This window comes from Spermophilus citellus (genome assembly GCF_964194105.1).
Source record: "Spermophilus citellus genome assembly, chromosome: 3".
NCBI classification, from domain to species: Eukaryota; Metazoa; Chordata; class Mammalia; order Rodentia; family Sciuridae; genus Spermophilus; species Spermophilus citellus.
Window position 1 is genome coordinate 216,338,306 of NC_138184.1, and position 25,987 is coordinate 216,364,292.

At 47.7% G+C, this 25,987-nt stretch overlaps 1 protein-coding gene across 2 annotated transcripts in view; it reads right to left on the reverse strand.

Annotated features, from left to right (window-relative positions):
- Window positions 1-23,930, reverse strand: part of KIAA1549 — a 154,077-nt gene extending 130,147 nt beyond the window's left edge. Inside the window, exon 1 of one of the 2 annotated variants that reach the window (XM_081286368.1) lies at window positions 23,531-23,930. In XM_081286368.1, the coding sequence (XP_081142494.1) occupies window positions 23,531-23,681 (151 nt within the window). In that variant the 5' untranslated portion in view covers window positions 23,682-23,930. The remainder of the gene's footprint in view (window positions 1-23,530) is intronic. The other variant, XM_081286367.1, reaches the window with a different exon arrangement.
- Between the last annotated feature and the right edge of the window lie 2,057 nt (window positions 23,931-25,987).

A 25,987-nucleotide genomic window follows, 5' to 3' on the forward strand; every position in this document is an offset into this window, starting at 1 on the left:
AATTCAGTTTGCTCCAGAAGGGACACATCTTCCTCAGCTGCTGCCAGGCACTGCTGAGGCGAGAGCAGCCACGGGCTCCGGCCCAGGCCTGCTGTTCATCCCTGACCACACACTCCAGCAGTCTCTCTCCGGCTTTGCTGAAGTTATCAGCACCGCCTCACCTCGGTCCTCAAACACCTCCATTCTCATTAGTCCCCACCTGCCATCCCTTTGTCCCCTCCCCCACCTGCACGCACACCTTCTGTCCTGAGTCTCCCAAATTCCACAAAGGAATCGCAGAATGCAGGGTTCACAGATGCTTCCTCCCACCCTCGTCTGTCCCCCTCCTTAGTTTCTTCCCTCTGGCTTTCAAATATCAGAGTCTTCTCTCCCCTGATCTCTAACTCAGCCTTCCCCGGGTTCCTGTCCTGGCATCTCCTCGACTGCACAGCTGGCCTGCCTTCCCTGTGTATCCCCGTGGAGAGGCTGGACACAAGAGACTGTTTCTGTCCCCTCTGCAGCTCAGTGAGCTGCTCCCAGATGAGCGACTACGCTATCCATGCACCGGGTGGATGGGAACACCTGCTTTCCCCACAAAGCAACCGATTCAAAATGAGCACAGACTTTAATAAAGCACCCCAAACTGAAGACATTCACCGAGGATCATTCTGCGACAAACCTGAGTTCACAGAATGCTAATCCGACAAATCCTCCTGAACCAATGGAAATTCTGACATCATGATAAGCAAATGATGGGAGAAGAGTACCCCACAGACATGTCTGCGCAGGATCCAGGATTTAAAAGCGCTTCGTGACCTGAGGCAGTACTGGCTCGAGAAACTTTATAGAACATCCCTGCTCTGCCTTCCCCCAGCAGCCGGGCTCCAGGACAGCACAGGCACATGGAGAGGATCACCCCAGAGCGTGCACAGACTGGAGAACCTCCACGAACCCCAGAGCAATCAATCCTGTCCTTGATGTGCCCTTCTAGATTGAGGCACATCATGAGGAAAAAAGGAAAAGGACACGAGATAATCCAGGAAAGGGATGGCTGCGTCAAAGCTTTCCTGACACCTGGACCCCACTCCAAGAAACCCTGGCTCAATTTGGCAGGGGGTGATCTGGATTTCCAAACTGCCCCAGTGATTCTTTCGTGCACGAGGTCAAGAGCCACCAGGCGAACATGGAGTGAGCTTTTAGGAAAAAAAAAAAAAAAGCCAGCTATTAATGTAATCATCAATAACATTGCTCAGAAAATAAGAATTTGAGGTTCTAGGATGAAACAACATGGGACTCATGAAAGACCTCAGGTTAAGGCAAGAGAGTAGTTTAATAATCAGAAACCAGGGCACACAAAAGTAAGCATGCCTTCACGCTTCCGTACTTCTCAGCTAGTGAAAAGAGGAGAAAATGCGTTCCCAGGAGTGAACTGAGGACGCCGCGTATCAAGGGATGTTCAGGGAAGTCACTCATAACAAAGCAGCGTGAGTCGTAAACTGCTGATGTGAACTAACAGGACTTGACGCTCCGATCAGCTAGTATGACAATTGCCCAACAGGCCTTCTCTAGCAAAAATATTTATACTCTGGCTCTCAAATGTATTTATTTTCACACGTTGAAATCTGCAATTGGACTTGGAGACCCTTGCTCTTGCTCTTATCACTTCTGCTATTTTTGTGATCATCTTGAGAACATCCCAAGGAGCAGTTCCAGAGGTTCTAGAAGGCCTGTAAACCACTGAACTTCCCTAATGAGCTGAAACTGTTGGTGAGCAACATTCAATAAGAGAAAGGAGAAAGCCTGGTGAGGAGAGCACGTCCACAGTGCATATCTGGGTAGAAACCAAGGACCAGAATGATAGGAAGAGCAGGACCCATCAGGGCAGATGATGAGGAGACAAGATCAAAGGTCGCTGCTTTGAAGTTCCTCTCAGAATCACTCTTGTTTGGAAAGCAGCTTCATCTTAATTTCTTTCAAGTACAATGGTAATAGGAAAAACAATCATAAAAATAAAGAATTTTTTAAAAAAAAGATTTTAAAAAACCGAGGTCACCCTCCTACATGAAGCATGGCCAAAAAACAGCCCAACAGACAAGCTGAAAGTCTTCAGTGAGAAACAAAAACATGAAAGGAAATGAGTGAAATAAAATGAATAAAACTTCTTTAGATGGGGACATGCACCAAATAACTTTTCATTACTCCCTTAAAAAATAGAGCTTAACCACTTTCTAGATAGCATTTACTATGCATTAGGTATTTACAAGTAATCTGGTGAGTATTTGAATTTTTCAGGAGAATGGGCATAGGTTTGTGCAAATAACTTGAGAATCTGGGATTTGGGTGTCTCAGGACTTCTGGAACCAATACCCTAAAGATACGGAGAGTCAGCACATTGCACGAGCACTATGTTAGCAAGGGCTGATGACCTAGTTATCTAGTATGTATAAGAAGTCAGATTAATAATAATAAAAATCAGCTTCTGAGAAGAAACAAATGAGTGGAGTAGAGAGAAACTGCTACAAGGGTGTGAAGCAGAGTATGTTTCTGCACTTGAACTCTATCAGTAAAAATAGCAGCTGAACTTTGTTCAGCAGAGGGCCAGAAGTTAGGAAACTGGGGACCTGGGCAGGTGCTGCTCCCTTTGGAGAAATAAGCATGCATAAGATGTTAAACAGGCGTATAGCACATGCCTGTGATCCCAGGAGCTCAGGAGGCTGAGACAGGAGGATCATGAGTTCAAAGCCAGACTCAGCAATTTAGCAAGGCCCTAGCAACTCAGCAAAATCTTGTCTCTAAAAAAAGGGGGGGCGGGGCTGTGGATGTGGCTCAGTGGCTTAGCACCCCTGGGTTCAATCCCAGGTACCAAAAAGAAGAAAGAGCACAGGGGGCCTGACAGGGCATGACTGTGGTGCAGAGGGTGCAGCCGTGGAGGGATACTGGATGGAAGGGGGAAAGACTACAGAGGACAGGGACTGCCCCACTCAGGATCCTGGACTGTGTTGAACAAACCGGACTCCTTCACATCCCCCCTGCTCTCTACAGCCAGGGCAAACTGTGCAGACTCTTGCCCTCTACCTCAGTGTCCCCCACCCCCAGTGGATGCCACAGTCCTCTTTCCGCCTCAGGCTGCTGTCTCAGCCCACCCTCCCTGGCTCACGGGCACCTCGGCCTCCCTGGAAGGTAGGTGGACCCAGCCAAGCTCCAGCAGCTTTGGGTGAGGGTGACACAGTGCCACAGCTGGGGGAAGACATGTGTGCTGCAGAGCCTGGTGGTCAGGACTAGGTGATCAGGACTGAGGTGGTGGCAAAGAAGAGGAAAGCAGCAGATGGGAGACCCAGGGACTGAAGACAAGAGGGACAGAGACAGCTGAAGTCACAGTGTGTTGATGGCACCACAGAGAGCAACAGCATTAAGTCACCACACACAGCCCTCCTCTGAGGTGTCCCTAGGTTATTCAACTCTATATGCCAGAGACAGCACTAAATATCCAGGACCCAGAGACAACCAATTGCTGTCCCTGCTGTTCATAGTCAGGTAGTAAAAATAGAATTAAAAATAAATTGCTGGGGACGTAGCTCAGTGTAGAGTATTTGCCTGACATGTGCAAGGCCCTGGGTTCAATCAGCAGTGCTACAAAATAGATAAATGAATCACTATAATGCACAATTGCCAAAAGGTGAAAACCCACGTGTCCATGAATGGATGAACAAAATGTGGTCAGACATACAACAGAATATTATGCAGCCTTTAAAGGAAATTGTGACTCATACTACAAGGGTTAACCCCAAAGACATATTAAATGAAATGAGCCAGTCACAGAAGGACAAATAGCATACGATCCTACTTATCCGAGAGAACAGAGGAGTCAAATTCATAGAAACAGAAAGTCAAATGGTGGTTCCCAAGGGGATGGGTAAGGGAATAGGGACTTGATTTTTAATGGATACAGAGTTTCAGGTTTACAAGATGAAAAGAGCTCTGCAGGCCGGTTACACAGCAATAGGAATGCACTTAACACCACTGAAACATATACTTAAAAATGGTTATGATGGTAAATGTTATGCTATATGTATTTAACCACAATTTTAGAAATAAAATAATCACTGTAATTCAAGTTGAGAACTAAATACAGTTGTGGCATAAAGGGGGGTCGGAAAAAGGCACTTCACAAAGCAAAGACAGCTTGGCTGGGCTTTTACGGAGGAGCAGACTCCATCTGGACACTGCAGGTCCCTGGCCTTTTGCACCAGGTCATGCCACCAGTCTCTAGGACACCACCATGCAGCTAAGATCCCCACTTCCATCCACGCCACCCTCCTGGCTCTAGATCTCCCAAGGCTTGCAGAGGGTAGCGAGCCTTCATGGCCAAACAAGCTCACACAGAGATGAGATGGAACGAAACCAGACCCCAGGGCCAGGAAAACCAGAGTCTGACCAGGTGTTCTAAGGAAAATTACTGAAATATGCAAACTATAAATCTGTTTCTAAAATCCCAACACAGGGCAAAACTTTGAATGCTAGAAAGCATTCTGATTCACACACACATGGCTTTTTTTTTTCTTTTCCAGTCTACCCTTTTTCAACTTAGCTACTCTTCTTCTTTCTACCTATCCTAAAGGAAATAACCAGAAGTTCCAAAATCTATGCATAAAGAGGTTCATCATAGCATTGCATAGGATGGCATGAATGAGGACCAAGAAAGACACCAGATAATTACAGAATGGCTTAGAAATTCTGCTCTACAGATGAATTTTTTAAATTAAAAATATTTTAAGGAATACGGAAAATGCTTATAGGAAATAAAAATAGCAAGATGCAAAATTTTATGGATAGTATGATCCCATTTTATGAAAAAGTAGAGTCAATTATATATGCATATAAAAAGGAGTACTTTTTTCATAAAAAATAGTCTATTACATATGTATATTTTTTAAAAGACCAGAAAGGCATATGTCAAACTGTTGATAAACAGTCATGGCTACGTGGTAGAAATAAAGATGGTTATTTTCTTCTAAATATACTTTCATATTTTCTGAAGTGTCCACAAACAAGCATCACTTATAATCAGAGACTAATAAACTTCCTCTCAATAGAGGGAAGTGCAGGGAACTCAGTGCTGACGCTGACGGCTAGAATGACAGCTGCCCGTCCACAGAGGCCTAAGTCCACGGGACAGGTCTGGAATGAAGACGAGTTTTGAGGTCCCATCACACGAGGTGACTCCAGAGACCAAGAGAGTGACTCAGATCTGAAGAAAGAAGAGGGGTGTGAACCGGGCATTTCAGAGGAGGTACCAGTAAGGCACAAGGACAACAAAAGAAGCCAGCCTTACAAAGCAGCTGAGTCCAGAGAGACATCACCGACACCGTGAACTCCCCCACTCGGTGCTCCGGTCCTTCCATCGTCACTGTTATCGACCCAGGCCATGTTCACGTGTGGCCCATTCCTTCCTCACTCGTCCGTTCAACTACTCAACCCATGTTCACTGAGGACCTGCCCTGAGCCAGGTGCCAGCTGGTGAGGACACAGGGCCAAGAAGGCAAGACCTCCCACTCTCGAGAAGTCTCCAACCTAGTTAAGGACAATGACGTACAGTGGCCAGGACTAAAATAAGATGCACATGGACAGAAGGCACGGAAACCCTTCTGGGGGAGCCGGAGTCTTCCTGGAGGAGGTTATGCACGGGTGGGATTCTGAGGAAGGCACAAAATCAGGCAAAGGAGGAGCAGAAAGAGCATTCCAGGAATAAGGAACAGCAGGCACAAATTAACAGTCCAACAGAGCTCCGTGGGGAAGGCCACCCCAGAGCCCTGCAGGCGGAGAAGAGGAGGCAAAGAGGCCAGAGGGGAAGAGGCTGTTCCACTCATCCAGGCAGATGGAGGGAAGTAAAGACAGAACAAATCAGAGACAGAGATCAGACTGGCTTAGTGAACACACTGGCAGGAACACAGCCAAGAGACCCATCATGGAACACAAGTGGGGACCCAAAGTCTCATCATGAGTCTTAGCCACTACTTTGTTAAAGCATGTGGACCCATCTGGTGCCCCACGGTCACATGCTGGTCCCTCCTGATCTCTATACCCCCCTACTCTCTCCTGGATCACCCTCTACTATTTAGCCTTCCTCTGATTCAAGCCCAAAGCATTATGTTGAGTCCAAATGGTTTTATTTGCATTGTAGTTGATTATTACAGCAGCATAATATTATTATATTGCTGTTAACCTATATGTTTGTGCACACCATACTTTTGTATACACTGTGTCTTTGTGATTTGTAATTTTCCGTGAAAATGTCTGTGAATACGTATTTCTGCCTCTCCTCTCCCTTGTACATATCCTCCAGACACATGCAGGTTTATCAGTGAGTGTGTGCATGCACAAGGCCCTGTGCTGAGCACAGAGGACACGTGACCCCAGGAGCAGGCTGTGGAGTGCACAGCTGCAATCCTGCCTGGTGCCCACTCCCCCAAGTCCTGCTTTGGGGAACACTGCCTCCACCATAGCATGTGATCCAGATACCGCCCACTGTCACTCAAGATGCCCACTCACTCCTGGGTGAGGGATGGGCACCATTCCCAAGTCCTTCTCTCTTCCCCGGAGTTTTAATCTCAAACAGAATAATAAAGAGGGTGAAATTCATCCTGTTGGTTATGCACTGATGAAACGGTCTCCAACTCAGCCTGAATCCTGAAGCTATGGGCCCTGGGGCATCTTGTCAGAGCCACAGAAATAGGAACTGATATGAATATTTATATAACTTCTCGGCTGTAAAAGTTGGTATGATTCAGGAGTTAACAGTCTCTCATATACCTCCCAGAACAATAGAGTCGCCTGAGATTGTTGTTTAAAACTGTGCATCTCTCCAATTCAAAGCCTTGCTGTTCTACTTTACCGTATCAGCGACTCTTCCTCTCCCAGACCAGAGGTGAGTGGCTTCATCCTAACAGTGGATGGCAGGTACTTCCCCCGGATCATTCAGCAACAATCCAAGATAATCCAAATAGACTTATGGCACAGAATCTGTTCCTGTACAAGTAGGCACACATATTACACAACCTGAGAAATAACCAATTTTTTTTTTTTGCACTGTGGCCCAGAGTTCTCATACATAATGTGTTTCTAACCTCACGACCTTCATATTGGGTGCACACTAATTCACTCCCTCTTAGCAATTAATCCAGTGCCCAAACTAAAAGACCCATCACAACTAGAAAAGACTTTAAGACTTGAAGAGTACCTTAAGAAACACCCAATTAAAGATCCAAAGACAGAGTTGGTGGTGCACACCTATCATCCCACCGATTCAGGAGGCTGAGGAAGAAAGATCACAAGTTAGACGCCAGCCTTGGCAACTTAGTGAGACTTTCAAAACAGATATAAGACCCTAGAGATGAAGCTCAGTGATAGAGTACTTGCCCAGCATGCGTGAGGGCCCTGGTTTCCATCCCCACTACCACTTTAAAAAAATAAAATAAGGGGCTGGGGATGTGGCTCAAGCGGTAGCGCACTCTCCTGGCATGCGTGCAGCCTGGGCACCACATACAAAGATGTTGTGTCTGCCAATAACTAAAAAATAAATATTAAAAATTCTCTCTCTCTCTCTCTCTCTCTCTCTCTCTCTCTCTCTCTCTCCCCCCCCCCTCTTAAAAAATAAATAAAACACAAAGTCTGTGGTGTCTATGCAGGAAGACTCTTGATGTTCTTTTTTTCCCAAATCTATTATAAAAATGCTACTTTGGGGGAGCTACTTGGGGTAAACTGTGACACAGAGGCCATCATGGAAGCTAAACAGAAAACAGATCTATCAGACTTTTGTCATGGACTGAAGGGGCCGCTGAGGGTTCAGCCCCATGATGGCCACAGGGCAGATGGACCTTCTCTGCCCTAATATGAGACAGCCAAAACCTATAGCTGAATCCGCCATAGGCTAGGACGGTGCTGCTGCTTATGAACGGTCTCCAGCTCCTCCAGGCTCTGGACACTCAACCATCCTTCTGTTGCTTTCTGCTCTGGTCCTTCTCCTGAGCCCCAGGTACTAGAATTATAAACCACTTGTTTTCATGGAGCCCAAACTCTTGCAGTCCCATCTCACATAAGAGATGACATGTCCTCATCAAAAGAAAAAAAAAAAAAAACAGAAATCACCATCCTCAATTGCAGCCTCCTCCCATCCCTACCTGCATCAGCCCACACCTGGACTCATTCCTCCCTCCTTCCCACCTGCCGCAGTGGAAGACGCACCGTTCATTCTCTCTATCCAAGAATGCTCTGGAGTTTGAATTCCTCCTCTCTCAGTTACTAGCTATGTGACTTAAAGTCAATAAGGTGACTTACTTCCTCTCCTGATATTATCACTTTCCTCACCTGTATGAGGTTAATAACTGTACCTGATAGATGGGGTTGTTATCAGCATTAAATGGTGTAAGACAATTACTACATGCCTAGTGCCTTAAGAATGCCTGGCTTGGGGTAAGTGCTCATCCCATTTTAGTTAGTTATCACGATGCCTATTATTATTATCATGTGTTCCTGCCTCCTCCAAGAACTTTCTCCAGTAATTGTATCTTTCTTTCCATTTGTGATGTATCTATCTGTAACTGTATTTATCTTTCTTTTGGAACATTTTCCACTCATGGTGGCAAGTCTCCAAAGATAACCATCATCCAATCCTAAGTGCATACTATCCCTCCTGCCCCTTGGAAGCGGGGCTGGCTTTGTGATTTGCTCTACCAGAGTCACCGTTCCGGTTGCTTCTTTCAGAAAACTTCAAGCCCGGGATCTTAAGAGGACTAGCAGCTTCTGCATCATCCCTCTAGGCAGCCACCTGCCCATCACCAAGTCCTTTATCCTGAGACCACTTTGCTCCAGGGAAGCCCAAGCTGGCCACATGGGAAGAGGGAGGGTGGACCTGTGGGAGAATGCCAGGAGACTGGACATGGGAGGGAAACCAAGTCAGACCCCACGGCTCAGGTCAGGTACCAGCCCAACACAGCCACGTGAGAGACCCCAACCAGGTTCCTGACCCACAGATTCATGAGAAATAATAAACCACTGTGGTTTTAAGACATTCCATGTTGGAGCACAGCCATAAATAACTGAAACAACACTCCCCTGTGGCATTGAAAGACCACTCCATCTTACCTCCCTTCTTAAAGTATCTCCACATTGCCGTCTTTTTATCTACATCTACTGCCAGTTCTCGGGCCTCTTTCCATCACCACAGCAGTCCCCTTATTATACCACTTGGTACACTGTCTGGCAGTTACTTATACATGGAATGCTCTCTCCTGTGAGACTGAGCTCCTTGAGGGCCACGTTCATCATAGTATCTCAACATCCAGCACCGTGCTCAGCACGCGGCAGGGAGCACTCAACAAATGAATGCCACGGGCGCATGCACACAAAGCCGCCTGCGCACAGCCGCCTGCCTACACATGTGCACTCTGGAGCTAGAAAATCCAAGATGACAACGGAAGAACAAAGCACAGGTGCCAGGTTAGCAAAATTCCAGAAAGAGACAAAATTCAAAAGGCACAAGACAGACCCCACAGGGGAGTCAGAAGCCACCAGCTGAAGGAAAGCCCCTGGGACTTGGTTGTTTCTGTGCAGCACTAGTTGACGCTGCCTGACACGGTGCAGATGCCACAGCAGGTCAAGTTCTCCTCTCACGGGAGTGGGACACTGAATAGGAGGAGGGAACAGAGGAACGTGGAGGCTGTCAACGAATAAAGTCAACGTAAACTGCAACAGAAAAATCAGAACAGTTACAGGAATAAGATTTCTGGAAATTATTGGGCAGGTTAAACTTTGACACCAGATTCAGGCAAGAACTCAGAGCATTAATAAGGTGTGTTTTACAGAGAACTGAGGAAAAGCTCAAGAGGCACAGAAAGCCACGGAAGTAGGACAGCTTCCTCCGCTGGCTGGATTTTGAACAAGGGACCTCTCTGAAGGCACTGCCTTCCTCCCAACAAAATTTCTAGTTAATGAGAAATTGATTTTAAACCAATGGCATACGCTAATTTACGAACAAAGAAGATGAAGTACACCACACACTCTGCTGCCAGGAACAAACCACAGAGAAACAGAGCCATCAAAACAAGACAGAAACATTACCAAAGCCACAAGCATACGATCCAGGACACAGTGAAGAAGAAACGCAGAAAGAAAATGTCATGCAGCATTAAGAAGAAGATCACCTTCCACGCTGGAAGACACAGAATATGGCTCATAACATGAATCTTAGCTTTCTGCCATCTTTTATTTATGTTAAAATGTTTTATCTGCTGAAATAAGACCGAAGGGCACCTCCATACAACTTTCCAAAATCCACTTCCTTCACTTCTCTTAAATAAAGTTTGGTGAGCACCTTCTCAGGGCCAGTCCTGAGGGTGCCTTCAGTCAGGGCTTCTGCGATGGGCAGGGCTTAGATCTGGGGCCACAGAGCTCATTTGCCCAAGCAAGCAAATCTGTGAGCAGGCTCCTCAGTGGGAGAGACCATGAGGTCATTCTCTAATACGACCCAGACCAGGGGAACCGTGGCTGCGGGTGGCACACTCATCCACAGAGTTAGGAGGACTCCTACTAGCTGTGACTCCTTATGCAAACTAGTGAACTTCTCTAAACTTTGTCTTCCTCATCTAAAAAATGGGTATCACAGTAATATCTACCTCATATGATTGTGTAGATGAAACAAGAGACACTAGCCTCCCAGGGTGTTTGGCACAAGGCAAGCTCTTTGTTACTGTTAGAATTCTTCCCAGGTCAGTCTTGAGATTTCTGCAGAAGACGACTAGAGAAAAAAATGCAAAGGAGAGCTCCAATGAAGGATCAAATGCCAATAAACAATCGAAGAAGTGCAACTGTTAAGGAGATAATTCTTGCCTAGGAGTTTGGCAAAGATAATAAAGATCAGTAACAGGCTGTATTATGGAGGGTGGAAGCAAAATTGGCACTCTGATTCATTGCTAGAGAGAATATAGATTGCTTCAACCTTTCTTGAGAGCAATTTGGCAAAATATATCAAAATTTAATATGTGCACACTGCCTAGTCCAGCAATTCTATTTCTGGGAATTTATTCTATGGCAATAATTAGAAAAGTGTGTAAAGATGTATGTACAGTGATGCTCAGAACAGCAGAAAGCGATATAATTATTATCCATCAACAGAGAACTAATTAAACAAAATACAGAACCTCCACGGTGTCGGATAATATCATGATGCGGATCTATATTTCCCGACAACATAAAGATTCCGTGATAAAGTGCGAAGTGAAAAAAAAGCAAGTTGCCAAACCACAGGCAGAGTGTGATACTACTGCTGTGTGTGTATGTGTCTGCTTCTGTGTGTAAAAAAGTCTGGAAAGAGACACCAAAATGTCACAGCTGAATGGCAGGATCGGGGGTGATTTTTGCTTTCTAAAAGCCTTTATACCTTTGTGTAATCATCTACATTCATTCAATGTGCAACGGATTTTACATTCCAAGTCTCAACACATCACCCTCTGATCAAAACCCACTTCTTTCACACCTGAGGCCCCGCTCCTCCCAGCACTCTGGCCTCCTCTCATCCCCAGAGCCAGGTGCCCTTATACCTTTCGAGGCCTCTGACCTGGCTACTTCCTCTGCTAGAAACATGGATGCCCCCTTGCCTCCTTCAAATCCTGGTTTAAATGTCACTTTTATGAATCAAACCAAATATTCACATGAAGTCCTACCCCCTATAATCTCAGAATAGGACGTTATGTAGAAACAGGGCCGTGCAGACGTGATTAGGATGAGGTCATTCAGAAGAAGGGCGGGGTCCTAATCCAGTAGGGCTGTCCTTATAAAAAGGAGAGATTTAACCTGACACACAGAGAACACCATGGGAAGACTGCACCACAAGCCAGGAACTGCAGAAGCCGGGAGAGGGGCCCGCCAGGCACTGTTCTCAAGGCCTTCGGAGGGAGTAAGGTCCTGCCACACCTTGAGGTCAGACTGCAGAACTGGGAGACAACAGATTCCGGTCGGTTAGGCCACTCCATTGGTGGAGCTTTTGTGACAGCAGCCCTAATCTCTCTCAATGGGGCTTCACAAACCCCCAGATTAAAACTGCAAATCCTGAGTCCCAGCTACTTACCTGCTCTCTTCACCACAGCACGTCCCATCTAGGAACACGTCATGTGATTAATGTTGCTCAGGGCTGGACCCCAAGGGCCCAGCACAGAGCAGGCACTGGAGGAAGACTCGCTGCCTTAGTGGGCAACAGCACTGAATGAACCCTGCCCTGACCGAGCCTACGGTCTAGTGTAGGGAGACAGAGTAGACGGCCAGAGTTGCATAAGATGACAAGAGTCACCAGGCAAAATTAAGGAGGCAGGATCTTAGGGATGAAGGCAGCTCCTCACTTTTTAAAACAGCATTAGAGGGGCTGGGGTTGGTAGCTCAGTGGTAGAGAGCGCTTGCCTAGCACTTGTGAGGCACGGGGTTGATCCTCAGAACCGCATATAAATAAATAAAATAAAGATATTGTGTCCATCTATAACTGAAAATATTTTTAAAAAATAAAAAGCATTAGGGAATGCCTCTCTGAGAACACCAGATTTGAGCAGAGACCTGGAGGAAGTGGAGTAACCCATGCAGATAAAAATCTGAGATAAGAATGTTCTAGGCAGAGGGAACAGTAAGTACTAATTATTGCAATGAATGCATATTGTTTTTCTAATCTGGAAAAAGCCAATAAAGCTATTGTAACCCTCAAAAGGCATAAAAAAATATTTAAAAGTCCAATTCCAAAGGCTAGGAAGAAGAGTCTGATTTTACAAATTCTTAAGCCTCTATCAACTCGGGAGACTGAAAGCAGGAGGATCACTTGAGCCCAGGAGTTCAAGGCCAACCTGGGCAATATAGCAAGACCCCGTCTCAAGAAATAAATAAATATTTAAAAAATAAAGACCATACAAGGAAAAAAAATAAATCAAAAAATAAAGATTCTCCTCAGCCTCCATTCAGGCCCAGGTTGAAAACCCTAACCCCTTTCTCCAACTGCCTTCCCCAGCCCAGACCCCAGCAAATAACCCTCGACAACTTGAGGCCTGAGACAGGAAGGGATGGGAAGAAGCAAAGCTGTCCTGAGGGGGAGAGGCCTGGAGAGCCTCGCTGCTGGACCATGGACACCCACTGAGACCACCGTCCTGCCCCGCACCCCACATTCCATCCAGACCTTGCCTGTGCTGGTCCACATAGGTGTTCCTCCCTCCCAGCCCATCACCTGCCTCAGCCGGCCGGCTCCCAGGACCAACACCTGTCAGGGGCTGCTGCCCTGCACCCTGACCACTTGGCTCCCAGCTCTGACCAAAGTCCACTCCTGCTACCCTACCAGCTAGGTCCCACTCCACCACAATGGTTATTCTTTAAAACAACTGTGGTTAAAAAAAAAAAAAAAAAAAAAAAAAAAACATGAAATTTGCCCTCTGAACCATTCCCAGTGTACAGTTCAGTGGTGCCGAGGAGATTCACATGGTTGCGCCACCAGTGAGCTCTTGTCACCTTGTAAAACTGAAACTCTGTACCCATTAAACAGCCCTCCACTCCTCCCTCCCCGGGCCCTGGCAATCACCATTCCACTGGCTGCCTCTGTGGTTTGCCTATTTTAAGTGCCTCGTGAAAGCAGCAGCATAGGGCATCTGTCCTTTGGTGTCTGGCTTATGTCACTCAGCATCATGTCCCCAAGGCTCACCATGCTGCGTGCATCAGGATTCCCTTCCTTTCTAAGGCTTCGTGAATGTTTCATTATATGTCTGGACCACATTTTGTGTATCTGCTCCTCTGCTCCAGGACACCTGTTTGCTTCAACGATCTGGGGTGCTGTTGTAATCCTAGGTAGCTAACCATCCTGACTCCTGCTGAGATCCTTCAGGAAGACCAGAATTGGACAAAAGGCTTGGGGACATGCGGGGACCCTGTGGGGAAGTTCAGAGCAGGAGCAGGTCTGTGAGCACATCCAGACACCAACTCAGCTCTGAACCTGCCCTTGGTTTTCCCAGTCAACTTGAAACCTGGGCTAGAATTTGACACGTTAAGACCCCCACTAATTAGGTAGCAACCAAAAATCTCTCGAACACACCCAAACTCCATGAGAAACTGCCTAGGCCAGAGTTTCCCAAATCCTAGTGTGCACATAATCACTGGAGAGGCTGTCTACAAGTAAATTCGTTCAGGGGACCGGGGCGGGGCCTGGGTACATTTCCAACAAGCTCCCAGGTGAAGCTGACGCAGCTGGTTTCAGGAGCTCACCTGGGGCACAGCAAAGCCCAGCAACTTCCCACTAGTTCCCACCTGTCTCCCAGGCTTTGCCTCCCTACACATACACCCACAGCTGGCTCCATGAGAATACTTGTTTTTGTATGTTTTAGCCTCCCCTCCCCTTGCCCGGCTTTAAAGCTCCCAGCAATACTTACCCAGCATTTTTAAAGCGGCCCTTCAGACTGTCTGGCTCCAAAGTTAATCCCAGCACCCAAAATGCTAAGTGATGCAGGGCTCCTTCCACAGGCCCAAACAAGAGGCCAGAGAAACAGCAGCAAGGAGAGTTTCCAGATGACTGCACAGGGCTGGGAGCTCCCAGCCCATCACCGGCAACCAGGAGCCTCCCAGTGTCCTTGCCCTGGACAGCCCAGGAAGGCTGTCGCCTCTCATTCTCTCCAAGGCTCTAGGCCATCCAGGGTGGCTGAGGAGTGAATAGAGTACCCCCCTGGGCCACTACCAAGACTGGCCTTCCAACTCCCTGGGCCCTGTCCACTGCCTGGCATCTCTTTCACCCCTCTTCTTACTCTCCTCCAGAAACCTGCTGTATTTTCCCCAATTCCCGATTCCATCCATGCTGACTATATACACCTTTATTTTATTTATTTATTTTTATGCGGTGCTGAGGTTTGAACCCAGTGCTTCACGTGTGCTAGGAAAGCTCCACACTGAGCCACAGCCCAGCCCCTGACCTGCCACCCTCCACAGTCACAAGCTGCCCCTCCTGCATCTCCATGGCCAGAGCTCCGGCCCGTTCTGCCTTCCTCCTCTCCAAAATCATCCCTCCACTCTTGCCGTGAGTCCCCATCCATTCACACCCAGGAGGCTCTGCCCTGCGCTTTTTGCCCCCCTCTCAGCAACACCTGTCTCCTGCCGCCCCACCCACAAGGGCTTCTTCCTACTTCCTCACCTCACAGGGGGCCTCCACCTTACTACTCCCACTTCTACCATCCCTAACTCTACTTCAACTTCACTCCTTGAACACACAGCACCCCAAAGGACACCGGCCCTCTGAAGGGCTGGGCCCTACTCTGTCATTGCCACGTCTGTCAACTCAAACCCACACTTCAGGGTTGAAAAACAGCCTCTCCACTGCTAGGCCTCAGTCTGGGGTGGGCCAACTCGGCGTTCAGCTGTCCCCCACCTCTGCTGCTGGAGGGACGGTGCTGGCCCCCTGCAGCACCAACATGCTGAAAACCTGGCACCCACTGTGTCCAGTCTCTCCCTTCCCACATCCCTTCTCCCCCCGTCCCATACCCAGGGCGACAGGGCACGGGCTTGACTCAGGTGTGGAATGTGATGAAAGCCACAGCAGCTGTGACAGACTCAAGAAAGGAAGCATGTGACCCACTGGTCCCTCCAACTGAAGGTGGAGGATGAACTGGATGGAGCCAGGCCACATCAGTGGCCAGAGAAAAGATGACAGGAGCTGGGGTGGGGACAGTGGGAGTGGGAATGACAGGGAAGAGTGGACAACTCAAGATAATTCCTCCCCATGGTGCACGATGCTCAGGTCTCTCCCTTCATGCACTGCGTGTTTGAGGCCCAGCTTACGGCCCTTCCCACCCTGCTCCTGGCAAGTTCAACATACTTGGATGGTATTATCCACCCAGATCATTCCACATTCCACTTCAACAACTAACTCCTGAACTACAGCTACCTTGGTCATTACCCAGGACCAAAACCAGAGTCCATGCACTCCTGAAATACCACTCACCGACCCCTCCCGCCCTCTCTCCGCCTCCCTCCTCATACTCCTGCCTGGGGTGCCTCCTGGACCCTTTCTCCCAGTCCTTTTCCCACTGCTCCATCCAATGTTCACTTCCTTCCTCCTCCAGGCCGGACCCCACACAGTGCCCTTCATCCACCTTGGTCAGCTTCCTCAATTCCCACTGGCACTGCCCCGATGTCTCAAGCCACTCAATCACTCACCTTTCCCTGGCCACCACGGAATGTCAAGTGCTGCAGAACAAAATCATGCAGCATGGGTCCTGACTCATTATCGATGTCTTCCAACCCCTTAGACTTCACTCCCAGGCCCCCTCCAATTCTTTCTCCCAACCCCCTTCTCCCCAACCCTTCTTCTGCTGATCCTGCCTTCCCACCTGAACTCCCCACTTCAGGTGAGTTGTGCATCTGTCACGCCTGCCCTTCCTTAAATTTTCAACCACTGTCTCTTTACCGGCTCCTTCTTGTGGCTTATAAACATGGTCAAGTCTATAATATGTTTTAAAACTTAAATCAATTCCATGACGCTAGCAGCCTACTCTCAGGAATAACTCAAACCTCTCCAAGCACGAGAAAATCTTAAAGAGCCTGTTGAACATTGCAAAAATGCAAACGCTGCTTCAGCAGATCTAACTTGACCATGCATCAGGGTATGTGACAAGTATCCCAAGAAATATGGATCAGGTGGCCCTGGTACCCTCATACCCTTGGAGGGCTGGGGCTACAGCTCAGTGGTAGAGTGCTTGTCTAGCATATAAAGGGTCCTGGATTCACACCACACATACAAAAAAGTACAGTAGCATAGCATTTGACATGATGGATCACTCACTCAAATAAAAACTCTCCCCCACCCGCATGCTTTCACAGCACCATCTAGTCACAACAGTCCCTGTTGCTCAGGGGCTCTTCTTTCTCTTCCCCTTTTATCATTAGTTTCCTGGGCCTTGTCACTGGTGCCTTCTCCTCTCATGCTCTCCCTGGGTGGTGTCTTCCACATCTGTGACTTCAGCTACCATCAAATCACCATGTGACATACTTTTTCTAAGGACTGAATCCGGGACGGATGAATAAACAAGTGAATGTCCACCACAGTCCACACAGTTCTCAGCAGGTGGAGCATGAGCACTGACTAACAGAAGGGAGTTTATTCTAAGTTCATGGGCAAAAGGACTTGAAGAGACAGATAAAAAAAAAAAAAAACATACAAGTGACCAAGAAGCACATGAAAAAATGTTCAGCACTGCTAATCCTGAGGGAAATGCAAATTCAAACTACAATGAGATGCCACCACACACCTATGGGAATGGCTTTTATCAAAAAGACAAAAGCACAGTCCTTGAAGCAGCTGCTAGACTGAGCATTAACCCTCCAGTTGCTGGATCTTGGAGAAGTAGGAGAGAAGAATCCTGAGGGAGGGTGGGAGGAGAGGGAGGCTCAGGGCACTAGGGGATGGGGGCAAGGGAAGTTCAGCACAGCAGCTGTCTACCAAGGGCATGGCAGTATTTCAGGCTGTAACCATTAGCCAAATGTTCGTAATGAATGAATAGGCGGCAAATCAAGGCAGCTCTGGAGAGCCGTCCCATACAAAATGGAATAGGGCTTTATCAGTCCTAAAAGCAGGTATGTCTCAGGGTCTCTTGAACATCTGGATTAGCTGCAGATTTAGACTCGGACTCCAGCGTTCCAACACTACTTAGTCCCAGAAGGCTGGGTCAGAAGGCATGGCCTCACCCAGGGCTCCTCACCAGGGCTTCTCAAACTTAATATGCATGTGAAATCACCTGGGGATCTTATCCAAGGCAGATTCTGATTCAGAAGGTCTAGGGTGAGATCTGGAAATCCGAATTTTCAACTACCAGACGACAATGATGATGCAGGTGTGTGGACCCGTGAGGGTGGCAATATTAGATTTTTACTAATAAAGAGAAGTAACACCTGAAGCTGTAAACCACAGCACACTGCAGCATTATCAAAGGAGATGGAAAAATGGAAGAGACAAAGAGTGGGAAAAAAGAGAGAAAGCAAAGGATGTGCCCTGGTGTAGGCATGCAAGAGTAAAGAATGAAGGGTTTTGGTTTTTTATTTTTACAGTTCTGAGGATTGGACACCCGGGTGCTCTACCACTGAGCTATATTCCCAGCCCTTTTAGTTTTGGGGGGTTTTATTTGTTTGTTTATAATGTGGTCTCTCTCAATTGCCCAGGCTGTCCTTGAAATTGTGATCCTCCTGAATAGCTGGGATTATAGGCATTCCCTACCATACCTGCCTGGAGGAGTATTTTAAAAAAGAAGAACTCAATGCAATAGCAAGAGTGAACCTCTCCTCAGCAGGTCACCAGCATAAACAATTACTGGGCAAAGAGAACTGACAGGTGCAGAAACCCTATAGGAACAGAATCGATGCTGCCTATAGTAAGCATCCAAGGCACCCAAGATGAGGCTTGAAACAGCACTGAGAGCACTTGGAGGCAATCTATCTCTTTCATCCCCTTTTAACACTGATGGGGAAACCTAGGACAAGGCAACTTGCCTGTAGTCACAGAGTAAGCTGTGGGCAGAAACGTGCACACCCAAGTTGTCTAACTCATTATCCAACAGATCCTGCTGCCTGAGCACTGGGAAGAGAAACAGCATCCTGGAGAGCTCCAGATGAAGGGTGGGTGGGCACAACTTGAAATCAAGTGAGTCAGAGCAGGGACTTCCTATCTGGGAAAATTCACCTGGTGTAACCATGACAGTAATGAGCCAGCTCCGTCACCCAGGGCACTGACAGAAAACCCCTGGTTCTCAGATCCCCAGTGACTTTCAACCACTCCCTATGGGGCTCTGCATTCAGGCCTCAGGGAGACACTCCTGATCCAGGCTGTAGAAGGCAGACTCAGCAGCAGGCTCTGCACTTCTCCTGGAAACCCTAAGAAAACCCAGAAAATCACAAGACCAAAAACAGTTACAATCAAACAAAATAAAGCAATAGTTCTAGCAATGAAAACACAACAGCAAGATGCTAAATGGTGCATCTCCAAAGCACTATAGTTCTCAGTTCCAGGGTGCATAGTATCCACCTCAGTGGTTTTGAAGTATAAAATTTTGACTCTAAACTTGTCAAAATGAAGTTCCCCAGGCACCACTACCAAACATTTAAATTTAGGACAAGAAGGAACCCTGAAATCTAAATTCTTAATAAGCACCCCCAATCCCAAATGATGTCGATGCTGGAGGCCCCAGACCACCCTTGCCTAACATTTATCTAAGTCTTTGCTCACAGGATATGAAACCATCACAAAATATAAATACAATGAAAAAAATTGTAAAAAGAAAAAACAGATTTTGATAATCAAAATAACTCCAAATTCCTCATTTCAAAATTTTATAAAATTTAAAAGAAAAATCCACTGGAAGAGGAAGTACAGCAAGTAGAAACAACAGTGGATGCTATCCTTATATTTAATATGTAAAGACTTAAATACATACCCAAACTGACAAATGAACAAAAATACAGAAAAAAAATCACAGGATATAAATACAAAATAAACAACAAAAAAGTCCAACACTAAAGAAATTTAAAAGATGCAAATTAAAACAATTATTACAAACATACCAACACAGGTTTTTAAAATGATATCCAGTGCAGGTGATGACAGGATGCAACTACCCAATCTCCAAGAGTTTATTTTATAATTACAACTTTGAAAAAATTGATGCATTCACCCACAATCTGAGCACTTACTACACACCCAGCACTCTACACAAAACATGAAGAAACACAGCCTGATTGGCCTGACAGTTTAATCACATTCTAATTCCAAAAAAGACCCACACATGCAGAAAAAAATATATAGACAAAGCTTATCTCTGCAGCTATTTATCCATGTCATTTTTTATAGCCACTAAAAAAAAAAAGGACTGGAAATGGAAGAATAATTAAATTATTAGGCTAGAAAATTGCATTTTCTAATAATATCTAATGGATAGGAAAATGTTGAAGTTAAACGTTGAAAAAGTCATAAATACAATTAAGCATATAATTTGATTCTCACTTTTTTTTAATGTTAAGAAGATTAACCTAGGGGCCGGGGTTATGGCTCAGTGGCAGAGCGCTTGCCTAGCATGCCTGAGGCACTGGGTTTGATCCTCTGCACCACATAAAAATAAACAAATAAAATAAAGGTATTGTGTCCATCTACAACTAAAAACAAAAAAATTTAAAAAAAAAGATTAACCTATTTACAGTATCATTGATGGGTTGTGGGATTGTGAGTAACTGTTTTCTGTACCTTTTAGTAACTTCCAAATTCTGCAGAGCTATCTATCAATTTCATAATGACTATTATTTTTAAAAAAGACTTATCTCTGAATACGGCAAAGGATCAGGGCATGATTCTTTCTTTTTATATTGTGGATGGCGAATTGCCTAAAAGTACTGCATTCAAAAGAAAGTCCAAAGTATTACAAGTTGTTTCCACAACAGTGAACAGTCAAAACCAAACTTATAAATGTTTTCTTTAAGGAAAAAAAATCAAATTCAAAATGATGAATGAAATAGAAATAAACAAGAAATCAATAACACAGAAGTTTAAAGATCATAATAAGGATGTCACCTGGAAAGCAGACTATTGAACAGAAGTTCTAGAGAAAAGAGAAACCTACTAAAGGAGAGGAGCATGGTCAGATGGTCACAGAGGGGACTGCTCCCTGGCAGAGGGACTCCAAAACAGGACCAAGGCACACCATCTTCTAACTAACACTGCTTACTCTTCAGAGAAAACACACCACCACAGCAGCATTGAGCAAAGCTTCTTCCCGCTGCTGGTCAAAGTCCAACACTCAGGACTTAGCAAAGAGGTTCTAGTGGCAGAAAGAAGACACAGGCCAAATAACTGTGATGCCACCTCTTCCAAAGATGAACAGCTATTGGCCAGGCCCAGGCATCCCACAAGCAACCCTGCTATATCAGGAAGCTACCCTCTGCCAAGGTCATCCCCCACATGGGGATGGGGGTTGGAAGAATGGGGGATGTAGCTCAGGGGCAAAGAGCTTGACTAGCATGGCAAGGTCCTGGGTTCAAGCCCCAGCACTGCAAAAGAAAAAAAGAGAGAGAGGAAAAAAAAAGGAGGATCAGGATCAGGGGCCACTTCCATACTGAGGAACCCTGCTAGTATGTCCCTCTCTGCCTTTTGTCTTTCCTTACCCTAAACAGTGCATACAAGGATCTGTGCTTGCTCACACACTGCTTTGTGTTTCCAATTGGATCCTGGAGGACCAGGTCCTTGTAATTGGGTCCTCTATTTCTTAGTTCTTAGTCTACCACCCAGCCCCGAAGCAGTTGTGCAAACCAGAGAAGTCCGATACACAAATTAGTGAAAGGATGACGTCTCTGCTTCCATGACGTCAGCTCTAGGTTGGAAATGTAATTTCAGGTCACTGTTTGCATGTTTGGATTGGGGGTGGAGGGGAACAGAAAAGGGCTTCTAAAGAAGAGAAATTTCTGGAAGGATAGTCCCAACTGCTCTACTATTTAATTCATCAAAAGAAGAACTTCTATTCACCACAACCTGTGCAGAATATTAAATATCATATGTACATGGGGAAGCTATTGAGAACAGAGTCTGAACTAACCACACCTCAACTCCTGAAGCCTTAGTCTCCTCCTCTGTGAAGTGGGAACAGTAATGCCTAATTACTAGCATGATTGGATCGTGTATATAAAATGTAGCACCTGGCACACAGGACACTCTGTAATGGAAACAGTTTGCTGTGTCCCATGACATGAATCCATTAGTATCACAGGGCTTTCTTTGTTGACTAAAGCCAAGCACTCTGCAGGATTATCACCTCTCCTCTCTTCTCTTCTCCTCTCCTCCTCTGAGGGAAGAGAAACTCAGGGTTGGAACTAGCAGGCGGCAAGACTGGAGCCTGGTGGACTACACTGCGTGAAGCCATTTGCACTAGCTGTATGCTTCCTAAAAGAGACCCACTCCGTCAATGCCAACTATGGCGTGGCTCCCTGAGACAAGGCCCCACCCAACTAGGGGAAATTTTTATGGAGGCTTCAGACGTGGACCTTGTCTGTGGGTCAAGAGCAGTGGGGAAGGGAGGTTTAAAGTGATGCCTCTCAGGGGCTGGGGATGTGGCTCAAGCGGTAGTGCGCTCGCCTGGCATGCATGCAGCCCGGGTTCAATCCTCAGCACCACATACAAATAAAGATGTTGTGTCTGCCAAAAAATAAAAAATAAATATTAAAAAAACTCACTCTCTCTCTTTAAATAAATAAATAAATAAATAAATAAATAAATAAATAAATAAATAAAGTGATGCCTCTGCACCAGCTAGCCTGTGACCTTGAGCCAGTCACTTCTCTGCCTTAGTTTCCTCTTACATGCAGAGTGGTCCCATTCTATGATCCCTAAAGTCCCTTCCTCTGTTTCTATTGCACACGCCCTCCATCTCACCAGTTATAATGCTGTCAGGCCCAAAGGAACACCTTCAAATGTTCCAATTTTGTCCAAAGCCACTTGGCAGTCCGTTGGCCCCACTCCCACAAGAAGGGAGGATTCTGAGCAGCTTCCATGGCTCTCTGTTTTTTGTTCAGTGTGCAGAAGCTCTCCACCCCTAGCTGCTCATTCCACCTTCCCTTTTCCACCCACAAAGTGGCCAAGTGTGTGTGCTGGGGCAATCACTGGTTTGCAGTGTGTGCGCTCAGACCCTGTCTCCAGGCGGTCCTGTGTGTACACTCAGGGTGGACAAATAAACATTTCAGAGAAGCAATATGAATTAAATCATTTCCTTAACAAACAAAACCCACCCACATGCTTCTTCATAAATCATGCCTCTTAATTCCATGCTGATGAACAGTCACTAAATTGCATCCATTATAAAAACAACCCTTACTCCTTTCATGCCCTGACACTTAAGAATCAAAATATTTTCACACTCCATTGTACTAATAATGCCTTTGCAGAATTAATATCAATAGCTATTTCCCTGGAAAGACCCATAGCCAGGGCGCTTTCCAAGAGATTTTCTTTGAATGTTCTTTGTGTCCTGGCTCACTGGGGGACACCACCAGCCTGCCTGCATCTGGGGGACGCTGGCTGCTCACGGCAATGCCATACTGTCTTAAAGCCCGTACCGAATGTACTCCTTCGCCCCGACAATAAAGTATCCCCAAACATTCGACATGTCACATTCATACAGCCATGCACACATACAATTTCAGTGCCTGCATTCTGCAGAAAAAAAGAAGGCACATTCGGTTGATGGAGCCACCAGACCCGCCTCAGGCTCCACGGTTCACAGAGGATGGCTTTGCAGACCTTTAGCAAGACTGGCCAGAATCCGCTCGCTTTTTCCTTTTATTTATTTATTTCCTCCGTGCCTTTATTTGCTGGGCCCAAGAAGAATGGAAAAGCATCTCCAGAACGGAGGGCGAGGGAGCCGTGGAGAATAAAAGAGGATGGGCGGGGAAAGCCGGGGTTTGGAAAGATCGGCAGTACCGGCCGGCAGGGTCGCGGCCGCTTACCGGGGGTCTCGGCGGGGCTTACCTGGGGCGCACGAGGCCGGCGGGGCCAGCAGCAGCAGCCAGAGGCCAGGGAGCAGCAGCCCCGGGCGGCGGCGGCGGGCGCGGCGGGCGGAAGGCCCGCGGCCGCTCGGCCCCGGGACCAGCGCGACCCCGGCGCGGGGCTTCCCCTCCATGGCCGCGCCTCGGCGTCGGCGCCGCGCCCCCGGCACTCCCGGCCGGCGCCCCGGCCCGGCCTCGCGGCTCGGCGCGCTCAAGCCGTGGAGGGGCGGCCGCTGCGGCTGCGGCTGGGACGGGGCGCCGCGCACCGGCGCGGAGGGAGGCCGGCGAGGCGAGGGCGGGCCGGGGGCCGGAACCGCGGACAGGGGCCGCCAGCCGCACGCCGGCCTCGCCGCTCCGCCCCCTTCGGAGCCTCGGAGCCGCTGCCCGGCAACGCGCGGGCCCGGGCGCGGGGAGGCGAGCACCACCTCCCGGCCGGCCCGGCGCCTGCCTGCGGGGCGGCCCAGGCGGCGGGCGCGGGCGCGGCGGCGGGGCCGGTGCCCAGCCCTCCCCCAGGACCCGCCTCCCGGGAGGGGACGCGGGGGACGCGGGAGGCCTGGGCCGGGCGAGCCGCGGGCGCCGCCCCGACCCGGCACCTAGCGCCGGGTCCCGCCGCCCTGGCTCCCCCGGGGCGCCTGGAGCGGGGAGGCCCGCGAGGAGGGGGTCGGAGCCGGGGGACCTGACCAGCCCCGAGGGCGGCGGGCCTCTCGCTCCTCCTCTGCCACCGACTCGGTGCGGGCAGCAGGTGTGCGCCGAGCGCCTGCGTTCGAGGGCAGCCTTCGGGGCTGCAGAGCCGACAGAGCGGGGAGAAGTCGGGCTCCCGTCCGGAGAGCCCAGCGTTCAGTAAAAGGGTGAGGAAGCGCGCGCACAGCTCTGCCCATCCTTCCTTTCTCCCTCTCGGGTCCTGAGAAGACCCCGGCCCTCCACTCCGCACCCAGCAGGCCTTTGAGAAGCGGCCGGTGAACCGAATGGATGCAGAGCTGGAGAACCCCCACCCAGCCGGGCCCTTGGGGGGATAAAACAACCCCCCTGGGAGGTGAAGGCAGAGTTTGGAGGTTAGATTTCTTGGGGAAAGGAGAAACTTAGAAGGAGGCTGACGTTTGTCAATCCCCGTGTGCCAGGCTTCTAACTCTGAGGACACCGGGTGGTTGGAAGGACTTGGAATGGTGAAACGGGTAGTTTGGGACGGTTGCATCCTGTTGGAGAACTTATATCAGCCAGGGTCCTAAAGCTGTGCATAGGGGTTGGGGCGTGGGGAGGGGCACTATTTTATTGTCCAAAAAACCATGACAGACAGTGGAAAATGTGAATCATCTCTACTGACCAAAGGATCCCTCCAGGTTGCTCTTCAGCCAGGTTCCCCCTAATAAGCCCTGGGAGGGGGAGGTCCCACCCAAGACTGAAGCAACCTGTTCTAAGTATCAACCTGTTAGTTTTCAGGAAAATGGGTGAAAATAAAGTTTGTTTTGAGGTCCTTGATTTGGAGGGGTGTTATGCACATCATGAACAATCCCGGCGTGGCCCCCTGTCCTGGCCCAAAGGGACTTTGCATACCTTGTCTCCAGCATACACACTCAGGTAAATACCTAAGAGTGTGTCTGGTCCCTGGATGTGGTGGCCCTAGATGTGGGACCTCTTGTTCATGGTTCTCATGGTTTTTCTTTTTGTTGAACTCATTGTATAAACACCTCCTTTTGTCCCCTGCTCAGCCAGTCCTTTAGCTCATGCAAGAAAGAAATCAAAACAGCTAACAAATAGAGGGTTAGAAAGACTCATTCATTGCATTGATTAGTAATGCCTACCTCATAGGAAGAGTAGCCTGACAGCCAAGCAGCCATTCCACAGAGTGGCAAGGAAGGCAAAGGGTGAACAATGTTAACAGAGTTGTGGATCAGGAATTTGCATATTCATAGTTATGCAGCAATAGTCATGATTATGTTGCAGTCTCTTACTGTGACCCGTGCACCATCTTGCACAAGATCAAAGATGTGTCTAAAATTGGGTTAGGTCTCCCCTTGGGTATATCTTTTAACATGGAAATGAATTTAAATGAGGGTCCCATCCCCTCTTACCTTGGGTTTAGAGGTTACTTCCAGGCAAGGGGGTGTGGTTATACCTGCTTGCATAGGGTTTGGATGTTTTCTTGTGTCTTGAACAGTGGAGGTAGTTGAGGAGGCCTTTTTACCATTCACTTTAAGCATATAGCCAGCACTGATTTTCTGTCACCAGCTTAAACTGTAACCTGAGAGTCCTGCCTCAATTTGACCACAAACCACTGCTTTGAGGCACCCTTTTACTGCCCACTGAGCCCTTGGGGAAGGGAACCTGACTGGTTTTGTCATGTTGTATTATTTTATCCTTTATGAGTTTGTGCTTTGTCTCCCCCATTAAATTAATATGAAGTTCAAATATAGTGTCATCCTGCCTTAGGATTTCCCATGGT